General features: G+C 27.1%; 1 protein-coding gene across 1 annotated transcript; it reads right to left on the reverse strand.

Moving 5' to 3' along the window:
* Window positions 1-13,480: 13,480 nt before the first annotated feature.
* LOC101492647 (peroxidase 5-like) lies at window positions 13,481-15,237 on the reverse strand. Its single transcript, XM_004498053.4, has 2 exons — window positions 14,996-15,237; window positions 13,481-14,347 (listed from the first exon to the last, which is right to left on the reverse strand). The coding sequence occupies exons 1-2, from the start codon at window positions 15,206-15,208 to the stop codon at window positions 13,577-13,579; spliced, it is 984 nt and encodes a 327-aa protein (XP_004498110.1). The 5' UTR covers window positions 15,209-15,237; the 3' UTR covers window positions 13,481-13,576.
* Between the last annotated feature and the right edge of the window lie 616 nt (window positions 15,238-15,853).

Below are 15,853 nucleotides of genomic sequence, written 5' to 3' on the forward strand. Positions count from 1 at the left end.
GCCATATGGAGAAAGAAGAACCAGCTTTTTAGCTTTTACTATTTGCTTTTTTTAATATTAATAATTAATACAATCATAATTATATTATAAATTATTTCACAAGCACGAAAGTAACAAGTTTAAACTTGTTTTACTATAAAATTTCTTTTGACTATCAACCATGTTTCATGTACTCAGGTGTGGTTCAAAATTTGAGTAACTTAACTTTTAGATTATATTTCTTTCAATAATCGATTACTGTTATAAAAATAAAAAATATAATTAAATTGGTCGCAATTATAAATAAAAGTTAATTATTTATAATTTATTTAATATTAATATTTTTTATTTTAATAAAAAAAACATTTACTATTAATAATTAAATATTTGATATTCAAAAAAATAATTTAGTAAATTTATATTATATTACATTTGTATAATTTTTATCAGTTTGTGTGAACTAATTTATAAAGTGTGAGACTCAATTGTTTTGATCCTATAATAATGAATGTTGGAAAGAGTAATAATGCTAATAACCTTAGTAACATACATTTTTTCTATTATTAAAAATTCATAGATGCCCTGATATTAACAGGTCTCAAATTATTATAATTATTATGATGTTGATACATGATTTCTAAAACAAACAAAAATTTAAAATAGTGTTTTCAATATAAGAGGAGTTTACATTTATTGTTTGATTGTGTTTATTTGTTAGTTTTAGTTAGTTTTAAGTGTGTACTGTATATATTTTACATATATTTTGTGAAATATTTGAGAATGACTTATTTTTATATTTACATGATTGGATTAGTCGTTTTAGAAATTAGTTATAGTCGATATAAGTGAACATCAGTAAATATTTTTTTTCATAGATGTATATGAGATTAAAGATTATAGATTTTTTATCATTCTTAACCATTGATTATGTGTGAAATAAACTAATTTAGTTGTTAAAATTAAGATTTTAACTTATTACCGTCTTATTGGTTTCTGAAATATCTAAGTGTATTGTTGGTGAGTATTTGACTCTCTAAATTACTAATATTGATCTTAAAATAAAAATGAAAAATGTCTCAGTTTATAGTTATTTTAATTGTACTATATTTATTTTAACATTTGAATATCATAAATAAATATATATATATATATAATTCCTTTCAACTTTACTTTAATAAATTGAATTATGACTAAGAGGTATCATTGATTTGATCTTTAATCTGATTTTTTAAATATTATATTACATACTTATGACTATTTAAAAAAATCATTTCTATTTATATTTTTATCTTTTATTTTCTTAAACCAATGTACTATCGTGCAAAATTTTATAAGTTAACATCTATTTAAAAAAGATTAAGCCATGTTTGCATACACATTCACACTTTTTAACTTCAAAAATTCAACGATTAAATTGCATTTGGATGCGTAAAAGTTGATGGTAACATAGCTTAAATCTCTCAGCTCATATTCTCCATATTTACAAGAGGAACAAGCTCACGTTTGACTTACTAAATGATTCAAGTATTTTATAACTTAGGTTGCAACCATATTTGTTTTACTTTCTATTTTTAGCATGGTCAAATATGATTAAATTTGAAAACATTAACCATGTAAAAAAATTTACACAAAGATTCTATCTATTTCACCTTTATCTGTATATATTTTAAGAAATAATCTTAAGCGCTAGCTGAAGAAAAAAAAAGTACAATGTATTTTTTTTAATATTAAAAAGATGATAAATATTACTACAATTAATTCACGCAACTGCAAAAATTTATATTTAAATATATAAGATAAGACGTTCAACTTAATAATATAAATATTTGTCAGTTGAGCTACGATTTAAGAACAAATTACAATGTATTTTATTTGTATAAAATAGAGTTAATTTTTTTAATTAAAATATTTAAAAACATAAACTAACATTTTTTATTTATATAATTTTTTTTTCTCATGGGTTCCATTCACCTAAATTCATATAAACTCTAAAAATATAATTTTTATTCATATAAACTCAAAATAAAATATTATATCTGTATAAACTGAAAATAAAAAGATAAAAAGTAGTATGGGTTTTATTTTTCTGCTAACCGATTTAGAATTTTGAAACGAAAATTCAGGTACACCGTTTTATAGTTGAGCCATGTGCGATAGATAAGTTTGATCTTCACTTTCTGAACTAATAATTTGGTAATTTAGGAGTGTTATATACATTTAACACACCGGCACCGTCCTACGTTAAACGACAACAATCATCACAAATTAAGCAAGCAATGCAGGCTAATAAATTAATAATGGTCCTGAAATGTGAAATCTATAATTATCTCAACTATGTTGTTTGCTTGCGTAAATTTTTATATTAATCAATAATTTGACAGGACTTTTTTATCTTATGTTTGTATTATGTTGGTTTTGTCTCCAAAAATAAAGTACTAACTTGTTTTTTTCACCGGGAAGATATTACCTTACTTATTGAATCGTCAAAATATTCTTAACTTATATTTATATTACTTTTAATTTGTTGTGAATATTTTTAGATAATATTATTAAAAAAAGATAAATATAAATCTTTATAGACGTCAATAAATTATAAAAAAATTCTATTATGAGACACATCTTTTTCTTTCTTTTAAAATATGTTTTTAAACAAATTTATATATTTTTTATTATGAATTTATTTTACCTTACTATTAATTTCGTCAAAACTATAAATAATTTTAATGAATTTTTAATATATTTTTCAAAAAACAAATGTTATTGACTTATGTTTATATTTTAAGCAAATAGAAATGAATCACGGTGGACAATGAATATTTACTCTTTTTAAATTTACGAAAGTCTAACAATAATCCTCTACACCCTCCACATACTATTCTTCCCAAAATTTCCTCCACCCTTATCACGTCAACACCTAAAATCCCAATCAACCATGGCTATTGGCTACTAACCTCATATACGCTTTGAAGGAATATCTAACAATAGTCATATACAAAGTCCATCATAGACAATTTGTTCCATTTGTCCATCAAAGTCCACGCCTATATATTTTTATATTAAAAGGACAACAATAAATAAGACTTGTTGTATATAAATATCCCTTTTAAAAAAAAAAAAATCTATTTGCCCTATTTTAAAAATTATTTTCTCAAGTGTTTTATTTTTTTTTAATAGGAGGTCGTTCTCTGAGAAAGCGACTACTAGAAGACCAAATTTTTCTCAATAGAGTTATTAATTTAATTATTTAAAAAATAAAAATACTAATAATAAATTAAAATAAAATATATTAATAAATTATAAATAAAATTTATATTTTAATTTTATTATTATAATAAATAATAATTATAATTAAAAATTATTATAATTAAAATGATTAATTTAATGTATTATTTATTATAAGTATTTATTAATATATTAAATTCATATAATAATGGTTGATGAAGTAATATATTCAAATATGATCTATTTTTATCGTTAATTTAATGTATTTCGTTTCATTTTCATATTTTTAATATAAATTTATTTTTATTTAATTGTTATTATTATTTAATTTTTATTATCATTTAATTTATTTTTTTTGAAATTTGTAATAGAATTTAATCATTTTAATTATAATAATTTTTAATTATAATTATAATAATTATTTATTATAATAATAAAATTAAAATATAAAATTTATTTATAATTTATTAATGTATTTTATTTGAATTTATTGTTAGTATATTTATTTTTTAATTAATTAAGTTAATAACTCTAATAATAAAAAAATATTAAAATATAATAGAAAAAAGAATTTACTCAGTTAGAGGTCGCTTCCTCAGGAAACGACATCCTATTGAGTTAAAAAAATTTGGTCTTCAAGTGGTCGTTTCCTTAGAGAACGACCTCCTACTGAAAATAAAAAGTAGAACATTTGGGGAAATAATTTTTAAAGTAGGACAATTAAGAATTTTTTTTTTAAAAAAGGGATATTTATATAGAAAAAGTCAATAAATAATGTAATGGCTTTGTCTAGGGTGCAAGACATTCATTTCCTTCACTTAGCCATACATGTCTTTATTTATCATTGGATTAAAACATGTCATAGGATATTATTACGATCTTGCAACATTAGATTACATTTTCTTCTTACACTTTTAATCAACTACTCATCACTTCGACTAGAAATTTTTGGAACCAAATTGTTATAAAGAAATATACTTCTCGCTTGTTTTGTAATAATAAAAACGTTTGGGAGAATAATTTAATATTTTAACATTGAAATTAAGTGCATAAGTTTAAATTCATATGTTCGGTCAATAGACTCAGCGTAATACAACACGACTTATCATTTCTTTGTGCCTTTGATAATGCAAAGCAATGTCGTAGCTTATTTGGCTTTGATGAACTCAACATGGATTCTTTATTTTGTCTCTGCCTTTGATAAGCTTGACAAGAATTATTATGCCTCTGCATATACTAATCACATCAAGTGTCTCATTATTTGACTCTAAACTTTCATCTTTTGATAAAGCCAACACTCTGAAGACAAAATAATTTGTTCATCATCTGATACATATCCTGAATCAACTACTTGTTTGAAGATCTTAAGACATACTTTGATCATCGTTCCCTCTGTTTCCCAACTATCTCAAACAGATACGTTGAATCAGTACAAGATCAATTCCACAAAGATACAAAACTCCATGAATTATGTTGATTTCTCTCAATCAGGACAGTACCTAGAAACCCTAATTGTACTCCATAAAAGATGTCTCTTCCTCAACGAAGAAAGACAAGAACAATACACAACATACAAGCAACAAATGATAAGCACGTATGCACTCTTGATATCATTCTATTTTCACATTAGTGCTAAGAGAATTAATGAAGCAAAAATTTGTAAAGACTCTCTGCGAGAGCTAATTCAGAAAAAACTCAAAACATTTTTGTTGTAACCTATCCCAGTAGCGGTTGCCTTCCTCAATAGTTTAACTGTACTAAGCTACAAAGTTAAGAAGATTGAACACAGTTAGTGTGTCTAGTAGGTGTTCAAGTGTAAGTCTGATTCAATGATAATCTAGTAGATTAAATCTTTTAGGTTGAAGAGACTAGACATAGCTACTGTGTTGGTGGTGAACTAAAATAATTGTTATGTCTCACTATTTTGTTTTCATTCACTTGCATTACTTTTTTTACTTTAGTATAACCACGTAAAAAGTTTTTAAAACACAATTTAACTTCCTCTTTCTTGTGTTCATTTCGTTCTACAGAAAGAACGTGATATCCCACACACCAACCAACTTCCCACCATATTTCATCGATTTTCGACCGTCCACTTCTCTCCACCACTTCTAGAAATTTCTCAGCAACACTTAGCCACTCCAACTCTAGATCCATATTCAAAATAGAATTTTTGGGATTCAAACAAAGATCAAATCTCTCTCTTCACCCTTTATCATAACATATTGTATATTCCAAATAAAAAGTCCATTGAACTCAACAAAAAAGAAAATATTGAGTCCATTGACGAGATCTGGAAATCAAGCGGTCGAAAAGGTTGTAGAGAATTGTGATGAATAATTGTTATCTCTTTGTTTAGTGTCTGTTTGTGAGATTACAGGGAAAATATTGTCCCACTAATATCAAACTACATGAAGTAAATTGTGTTTCTCAATTTTTGATTTTCTAGATCTATGGTGGATGGACTCTTATGTGTTACGGACATATGAATTTTAAAAGGCATGATGCACATGGGCGGGAACACGATGGTGGTGCGCAGAAAGCATAGACATGCAGAGAGGATGTTTAGGCGGTGAGTAGCTTTAAGAAGGAAAAGAGGGAATGAATGATAGCGATAATGAAAAAAGAATTGGATATTGACAATAAGCATCACAATACCTTGAAACTTCATTTAATCAACGACCATAATTAATTCACACTTAGTCAAACGTCACTAATGTACCACACACTATTTCTTTTCCTTGTGCATGTTGGACTTTGCCTAATGTAAGACGATGCTCAAATTATATTGTAGTATTACCTCTTTAAGTAAATTACGGAAATTCAGAAAGTTGATTGAGTTGTTAAATTTATTGAAAATTGATATAGTTTTACAAGTTTACTCTTTAGTTGAGTGAATTAGGGGTGGACATAGTTAAGTTTTGAACTAGAACCATTTGAAAACTGAACCGAATCGATTTTCAATTCAAAAAACCAAACTGAATTGGTTTATAAACCGGTGAACCGGTTTATTTTTGAATCGAACTGAACTGGTTTGTAAACTAAATTTTACATAATTACCCTTAATTACTTCTAAAAAAATAAATTTGATTCTAGTTTTTTCGAATTAAAAACCGGTTCGATTCAGTTTTTGAACTGAAAACCAGTTCGATTCGGTTTTTTTAAACTGAAAACTGGTTCGGTTCGGTTCTAGTTTTAAAAAATCAGTTCGAAAACATTTCGGTTCTCAATTTTTATAAATCAGTTCAGTTCAAAAACAGTTCGGTTCAGTTATGCAATTTGGTTCAATTTTTGATTTATTTGAGCACCCTAGAGTGAATTAGTTAAGAGTTTAATTTTCATGCATTGACAATGTAAAAAGTTTTACATAATTGATAAATCATGATCAATCATGTAGGTGACTTTAATAATTATTATGGTAAAAGTCAAACATTATTAACGATCTAACGATTGAGATTGATTGATAGTGTAAAAAAAATATTTACACCGATAATGTATATAAGGGATTTGGATTGTCTACCTTTGGTTTGTTAAAGGTAGAGTAACTTTAGGCAAATTTTGTGATAAAATAGGAGGGTATGATATTTATGATGGAGAGAGAATCATGAGAGAGAAAATAAAATGTAGAGAGATATAGAGAGAAAGGTAGGGAAAGGTAGAGAAGACAAAGTTAGACAATCCAAGTGGGTTTTCTAAAAAGCGACAAAAAAAAAATTCAAGTGGGTTTTCTATTTATCGACAAACGTAGTACTATATATTTTATTGAAGGATAAAACTTAGGAAAATTTTCTTATATATTGTTGGTGTTATTTGTAAATCCAAGTTTTTTTAAGATAGACATAATGTTTTGATGTATGTCAAAATTAGGTTTTAATTAGATGATTTTGTATGTTTTTGTTGACCTTTCAATTCTCAATGTCCACAAATGTTCTTAAATCAAAACAACTATTTTCATAACTTCATTTAAAAATATATTTGAAAGTCATACAATGCTTTAAAAACTTTTTTAAAGTGATTTTTAACTTCAAGAATCAACTCATATACATGTGAATCAACTTAAAAGGTCCTAAAATCAATACAAGATGTTTTTGACAGAAGAATCGACTCACTTGTGTGAATCAATTCACCAAACTTCCTAGAAGTTAATAAATCAACTTACAAGAGGACATGAATCAATTTATGTAGTTGAAGGTTGAAATCTTGGGGTTTTGGAAAACTTATAAATCAATTCGTACACCTATGAATCAATTAATACGACTTGTAGAATTCAGTTTTGACAATTATAAATTAGTTATCTTTATATATTGACTTGTTCCTTCATTTTACAGTGAACACTTTCATTCAATCTTCATCGAACATTCATTCAAAAATTACCTCCAGTCTAAAAAATCTCTGATTTTTTTTCTTATGTTATTGAGTTTTCTTGAGAGATAAACAATATAGATGGGGTAATTATTCCATAAGTGAGTTTTTGGTGTAAATAGATGTACCTTGTAAAGACTTAAGAGCATGTTCTTTTTAAATATAGAGTTGACAGTTACTCTTGTGTTTCTATCTTGTATGTTTTAAAGGGGTCTTCATATTGGTTTGGAGTGGTTTTTCAAGAAATTCGGTCCATTAGCGTTTATGGAAGAAATGTCATAGATCTTGTAAATAAATGTCATAGATCTTGTAAACTTTTGTATTATAATAAAGAAAGAAACTCTCGTTCATGTTGAATGAGGACTGAATGTACATTACCTAACAAAGACAAGTAAAGGAACTAATATAAATATTGTGTTGATTTTTCCTTTCTCTTATCTCTCTAAAGGTTGTTTTCTATTTTGGTATAGAAACTTATATTTGTTTTCAATTTTGAATTTTTTTGATTGTGAAAATTTATTTTAGAATATGTTCAATCACTATGAATGGTCTTTAAATTGAACTTTTTCATTGATTAAGTTTTTCTATCAATAAGTGGCATCCACTATGATTTAAAAATTAATTATATATGTTATTTGATTGATGAAATCACTTGTGAATCGATCAATATTTTCTTATTTTAGAGTGTGTAAACTATAAATGGATAATGGCAATTACTCTATGTTTTTCTGTGCAAAATTTCCAAAATAAATAGTATTGCTAAATACGTTTTTACAAAATATCTGATGTTGTAAAAATCTTTAATAAAGTAAGGGCTCTATTTAATCCATTTTCTAAAGTCTTTGGGACTGTAAGACTCTTAATTTTTAAATTTTAATTTATACAGTTTTAGTGTATTTTGTGTTGAATTGCCGATACATTTAACCATTTTTACTTTATTTGGTGAATTAAGTACCAAAAATATATTTTGTTAGAGTTGTAATATGTTTAATATATATATATATATATATATATATATTGAGACTCGATTAAAATTATTTGTCGAAGAATAATTTAAATATGTTACGAAGAATTTAATACTGGACATATATTTTTTTTAAATGTCACTTGTTGCAAAAAAATTTATCTGTCAATTGAGTTGCGATGAGAGTAGATATTTTTATAAAATTAGATTGAGATGTAAGTGAAGTATTGTGTGTAAGAGTTTAGATATTTATTTGATTTAATTATATATATATATATATATATATATATACACTCACGTGAGAAAGAAAGGAAGGTAGAAAGCTGGAAAAAAAAACATTTTTCCTCCTGTGCCACGCGAGACCTTCTTCTTCCTCCTTTGTACTGAAAAAAAAATGTTAGTGTTTTTTTTTTTAAACAAACACAAACTTCTATTTATCTCCTAGATCTAAACTTCCATTTGAGAAGTGTCGGGAGGGAAAATTACTCCTCTCCACACAACGGTGATTGTGAGCTAACTTTTGTAGTGTCGATGTGAGCGAAAGTTTTCATCGTATTTGATCGGGGTAGCGAAAACGGTTGAGAAAGCGATAACAAAGGTAAGAGCTTATTTCAAATTTTTAGTTTTCATATAGGGATTCTATATGTGTGATTGATGTATGATTAATGTTGTTGATTTTGTTAGTAATGGTTAAAAAAAATTAAATTTGATGTGTTTGAGTTACGTAATGAGTTATTTTCAAATAAATGAGTTTGAACTGAAGTTGAAATTGTACAAAAAAATTTAAACTTGTGAAAATGTTCAAATTTTAATTAAGTTAAAGATTTTGAGCAAACAGTTAGATTGAAATTAAAATGGTTAGAGTTTAAAATGTTACTATTTTAATTACTCTTGGGTTGAGTTTAAAAAGAAAAAGTTTAGAGTATTTTATTAACTCAAAATTTCGGTGCTTTAATAGTCGAGTGTGTGTATGTGTGATTTGGATAATATTTGTTTTATTTAGTTTTAACTAAATAATGTAGATTATTTGGTTTTAAAAGTTTGGTGTGTGAGAAAAATATAATTTTGGGAATTTTATTGTTGTTGGATAAATTTTAGTTGTGAACAAATTGTTATAAATATTTATGTTTATGTAGTTAGCTCATTGAGTCTCGAAAATGAATCGAGGTCGTTGGCACCGAGTTAGCGGTGGGGAGAACTCTGATAGATTAATGTTGTTGTGGTGATTAAGTTTTGATGTGATTATGTATTCACAACTGATAATATGTGTGTTATGAATTTTATTGAGGAAAATATGTTTTGAGTATACTTTGTGATAAGTTTAAAAAATCGTTAGTGTTAAATGAGTATTAAAAATGGGGAATCTTTTAATAGCTGTATTTACTTAATGATTGTGGTGAAAAGAGTCAGAGTATGCTCATGCATTTCATAGCTTGTAGTGACTGTGATGGGCCACAGTGTCAGTGGTGACCGCGATGGGCCACAGTGTTAAGTGGCGACCGTGATAGGTCACAAGGTGGTTCCATGTGACAGTTGATTCATCTTATCCTTACGATAATTTAATTGATGTGTAAGGCATGTGATAGGCTACACTCTAGTAAATTGTGCTAGCCTGTGAGAGACTCCACCTCGGTAATTAGTACTAAGGCATGTGATAAATGGTACAATTATGATTTACTCCCCTTCGAGGAAGGGTTTTTTTGGAAATTCTGGAATCATGCGCATTAACATATACGCATTGCATTAGGGTGTTTGGCACGTGAGTCATGTTTGTTATACTATGATGATTGTATATACATGATCGGTTGTTGTTTGTTTATTGTGTCGTAATTGATTTGAGGTGTGAATTTGGGTTGATTAAGTTTTCGATGTAATTATGTGTTCATAATTGATGTTATGAATGTTTGATGTGTGATTGAGGTGTGAATTTGTGGAGATTAATTTGGTGTGAATTATGTGTTCATAATTGATGTTATGAATGTTTGATGTGTGATTGAGGTGTGAATTTGTGGAGATTAATTTGGTGTGAATTATGTGTTCATAATTGATATTATGAATGTTTGAAGTGTTAATTGATTCAGAGCCATTTTAGAACTGAAAATCTACATTTTTCTCAGTTGTATTCGACTACGACAATGCTGTATTCAAATACGACAGTACAGTTTTGTTAAAAACTTTATTTTTCGACTTTGTTTATGCATTTTTGACATATGAAAATCATTTCAAGGAGTATGCTAAGACGAAAGGTTCTCTTGAGCATTTGAAACATAAGAATTGTGTTAAGTGTTATTTGTTAATTTCGGTTGGTGACCCTTTACATTATTGTGGATCGGGCTTACACCCCAAGTTATTAGAGTTTGGAGTCGTGTTGGAATTGCAACGACGTCGAAGGCGTGGATAACGATGATTTTGATTTGCAATCGAAAGCAGTGAGACTTGATGCCGCTTGTGGATCCTCAGTACCCAGTCACCCTCAATTAGATTAATGATTAGCTTATGGTTTTATTTATGAATTTTATTTATTCTCCCTTCCTTATTGCCATGTTGTTGTCACAATGGAACTTATGTATTTGAAACAAACTATTTTTGGCCGATTGTATATTATGATGTAATTATTTATGACTTTTGTTGTTTGTGTTACAACATGATATTTTTATTAATTGCTTTTGAAAAGAAAAAAAAAAATACACCCGCGCTGTTAAAAATCGAGGTGTTACAAGGACCATCTCATCTAACATTATTCTTAATTTAAAATAAACATCTTCTCATCAAATAAATAATACTACCTCCTTCTCTAAATATAGAACTTTTTGTCTCTTTTTTAAGATCCATTTGAATTTTCAAATGTATTACATTTTATACTAACATACCTTTAATTATTTGACCTATTTTTTCTACAACCAACAATAAATAATAGAGTAAGATTCATGTTAGCCCATGAATAAATATGTGAGATCCAATTTAGTGATTTAAAATAAAAGCAATTTTTATTCTTGAGAAAATAAAAAAGAGATAACTTAACCCCTATCCAAACTATCGTCAGAAATGACCATTTATTAAAGCAAAGACCTTAATTGGTGCTTTAAAGATAACAAACATCTTAATTGTATTTTTCAATCATGATTCTAATCTCATTGTTTGTTAATTGACTTGTATTTTTGCGTATATTGATTAAAGACAAGAAATTAACATATAAGTTATCTCATGAAAAATCCATGCAATTCATGTGCATGATAAAAGATGCTTTCATCATCAAACTTGGATTTGTCTCATACAAGCTAAAAGGCAAATATCAACTTTATGAAGCATACACAACTTAGAAAAATCTTCCAAGAATATCATTCATCGGAAGAATGTTGGAAGAATATTCAACATATTGGTCATGTAATATCATTAAAGGACAATTGATAAAAAAAAAATGTCTTTTTGTATGGGCAACATGTGATTCTTTTGTATTAATTCACATGGGATTAAATGCAACTCAAATGAGAAAATTTAAGACAAATAATTTGAACCCTAAATGATAGAATATTTGTCCTAATCAACCTGTAAAAAATGAAGAACATATTGATAATAAAGAGACTTGCAAAAGAAGGCAAAAGTACATTTTAAAGTATTAATGATGTAGCACTTGCACAATTTCCAATAAAGGAAATCACTGTTAATAGTTACAAGCAACTCAACATGCATTCTGGTTCACCTCGCCTTATATCAATGAAGAGAATGTTCTAGTTTAGAGATAATAGTTTGTTCATTAATACACTAGTTTCTTCTATTCTTCAAGAGATCAATATAAAACATTGCATGATACCATGAGAAGTGTGTCCAACTATTATACTCAGTTTAAATTGATCTTCAACCTTCTTATCATCAATAAATAGAAGATTGTTCAAGTAACTACAAATCAAAAGCTCTTCAATCAAGCAAAGTCTAGCTCTATATACTATATTTGTGGGTCACTATATTTTTTAGCTTGTCTTTAGTTATCTCAAATAAATAATTGAGAATCGTTTGATCTCAAACACTTTTATCATTCATTTTGTAATTGTCTCAAGTATATCTCTTAGGTTATAGATTGAAAGTTTTTTTGTAAAACCTTTTAAGTTTGAAAGGAGAAGAATTGTAAGTCTGTTGAGGCTATTCGAATACATATTGTAATTGATCAAGAGAAATAGAGCAAACAAAAAGTTCTTATGCTGGACTGTATATTTAATTATCAACATTTATAGATCACATTTCACCATTGTTGTTTTTATTTACAATATCTTAACTTCATACAATCTGTCTAAAATGTTTTGGTGAATTTAAAGCTTACAAATTACCTTTTGTTTATTAAGTTTAATTTCGAATAAAGCTTCAGTTAAATTTCAAAACTAAATTTTAAAATAGACACAATTCAAATCTCCTTCATTATTACTTTTATTGTTTTCTCCTCATTTTTATCTTGTCCTCAAATTAAAACTTCTAAATTTCTTAAATTATACTGATTCACAAGATAATAAAAAAAAACTTTAAAGAATCTAAGAAAATTTTAGAATAGTATAATTTAAATTTTAGAATTATAAAAGGAAAAAAAATTTATTCAAAATTTATTTTTTATTTATTTCACAAGTGTCTTAAGACACTTGTTGGTATGATATTGTAATATAACAAGAAATAGTTGGATGTGTAAATTAATTGTTGCCAATTTCAACATTGAACTTTCCCTTACAAAAATAAATTGAATTTTTTAATCCAGAGATATAGTTGACCAAAAAAAGCAGGGATATTTGAGCTATATTAATTACATGTTGGAATTCGAATACTATGCATGCTTTTGGATTTAGTCCTACTTTTAGTTTTATATATACCTCAAAATCATACTTGAAATTAATTATTTGCAAATTGATTTAGATACACCCAAATGGGATTTTACGATTGTGTTGACTATTAACCATACTCAAAATAAAACAATTATAGTCACTCGAATTACCAAGTTGATAATTCAAACTTTAACTACTAACATAACATATTAATAAATAAACGTTTATTTCACACGAGTAACGCTAATTAATTTACAAAGTTGCAATATTTCCTAATTTCACCATCATAGCCAGTTAACACATCAATAGAACCCATGTGAACCATTGCTTCCGCAAACTTAGTAGCCCAATGAGCACCATAATTAGCATTACTTAACACAATTTCTTTTGTTGATTCACTACTCAATAGTGTTTGATCTGAACCCAACAAGCCTTGATGGTTAATCAATCCCTCATAATACACATTATCCAAACGAATAGGTGTAATAGCATCAAGCACCACAATTGGATCAATGTTACTTGGTGGTTTAGGACACTTTGTTTTCAACAATTCAACAAATGAAGGGTCCATAGAAGGATCTATAGCATTTGCGTCATCGAATGAGTATAATCGATTCGAGAAAGAAGAACAATGTGATACACCAATTGAATGCGCTCCGGAGAGTGTAACCATTTCATCTTTTGATAACCCTTTTTTAGCAAAAGTTGTTATAAGTCGGTCAGCATTAAAGGAAGGTCCGGGTACATTTTGTGGCACTTCATCAGCGATAGAGACACGACCGTCTCTTCGTCCTGATGGTACATTGTAGTTTATGTTACCAAGTTTGAGAGCACTATCTCGTGCTGCAAAGGTAAGAATGTCCGCACACGATACTGTTTGCGGACATTTGGCTTCTAATTCAGCCTTAGCCTCATCAATTACCTCGAAGCCTCGTAATGATGGATTGTTGACAAAGCTATCTCTCTCAGCCGTTGGATTTCCTGGTATTGATGCTAGTAACACAGATGCATCACAACCCTATATATAAAAATAAAATTTAAGATATTTTAGTTAAAAATTAAGAATTGCTAAAAAAAATTGAATTATTATGAAATATAGTATATATTTCAAGGATTAAAATCATACGCTATATGTCAAATATTTTGATATATAATTAAATTTTTTAGATGTATTTTTAAAATTTATTTAATTTTAAATTTTAAAAATAAAAGACAAAATTTAAAAACGATGCATGATTGAAAAATTATGGTCGGATATCTTATGTTACCATGAGAACTTGAGAATTAAATATGAGTAAATTACACTAGTTTTTGTTAAAACTTGAAACAAAACATTAAAATTAAAATTCTCATGTGAATATTCATTAAATAAATATTTGAATAGTCGAATTCAACCATCAACTAATATTTTAAATGAGTTAAATAGAACAAATTAATTTAAATAATCGAATTTAATATATTAATTCAATTCATTTAAAATAACGCATTAAACAAATCAATCTAATGGGGTCAATATATATTTTTGACATCTTTAGTGTCCGAGACACCAAATCAACGGCCAATTTTATTTTATTTCATTTATCTCTAATTTCTAATTTCAGTGGATAATTTTAGTTTTTTTTTTCTTCTAGTGTATGTATGAAAATTGTGATGATGTAGAACTCACCCTGACAAAGCAATCATGAAAATGCATTCTGATCAATCCAGCACCTATGCCAGGGTTGTCTGAAACAGCTTTATTAACAATGCTTCTCACTATTGTCTCAGCAGATGGACACGTGTAGCTATAGAAACCCACCTCAAGATTAGATGCTGAAGCCAATGATGAAATAGATATAATTATCAAAACCAACCTTGAAGCCATTTGATGCATATTCATTGTTGTTAATTAATTGGTGAAGAGAACTTGTGTTGAAGCAATTGTATTTATAGGCTAAGAAATTTGTCATGTTGAAATAGTTGAAGTTTTCTGTGCCTTGAAAATTTCTTTCTCTTTTGGCTCAACTTGGTTTCTTTATTTAATTTTTGAATAGAGTGATGAGATATACAAGCTTGAGTGAGTCTAGTGGAAATTGAATTTTTCTATTTTACCCATGGAGGACTTGGTAATCTCACGTCACACATTATCTATATATTATTACTATTACTATTATATTATATAGTTTCGACTCTTTTTAGATCAACTGTGTGACAAATTCTTAGTTTAACTATATATAGATTATTTTCTTAAAAAAAAAACTATATATATAAATTATTAGACATATACGAATTAGTTTTTGTTTGGTTTACCATTTGCACTATCCTTACTGGGATGGATCCAAAAATCAATTATACGGAAGGTTAAAAAAAGTTATTTTTAATAAATACTACATAAAATTTTATTATACGATATGTATAAAGTAATATTGATGGAGATTAATTTGTATGTTTAAACAGTACAAAATAATTTTGTATATTACATTGACATTACAAAAAAAAAAAAATTATCGATGATAATTATATATCATATTATAAAATATTGATA

This window comes from Cicer arietinum, chromosome 4, assembly GCF_000331145.2.
Source record: "Cicer arietinum cultivar CDC Frontier isolate Library 1 chromosome 4, Cicar.CDCFrontier_v2.0, whole genome shotgun sequence".
Taxonomy (NCBI): Eukaryota; Viridiplantae; Streptophyta; class Magnoliopsida; order Fabales; family Fabaceae; genus Cicer; species Cicer arietinum.

Excerpts from the sequence above, each read along its gene's own strand:
- LOC101492647 (XM_004498053.4), bottom strand. The coding sequence starts at position 15,208 with ATGAATATGCATCAAATGGCTTCAAGGTTGGTTTTGATAATTATATCT. Across the intron at positions 14,348-14,995 it reads TTCATGATTGCTTTGTCAGG|GGTTGTGATGCATCTGTGTT; the intron begins GTGAGTTCTACA and ends TTTTATATATAG.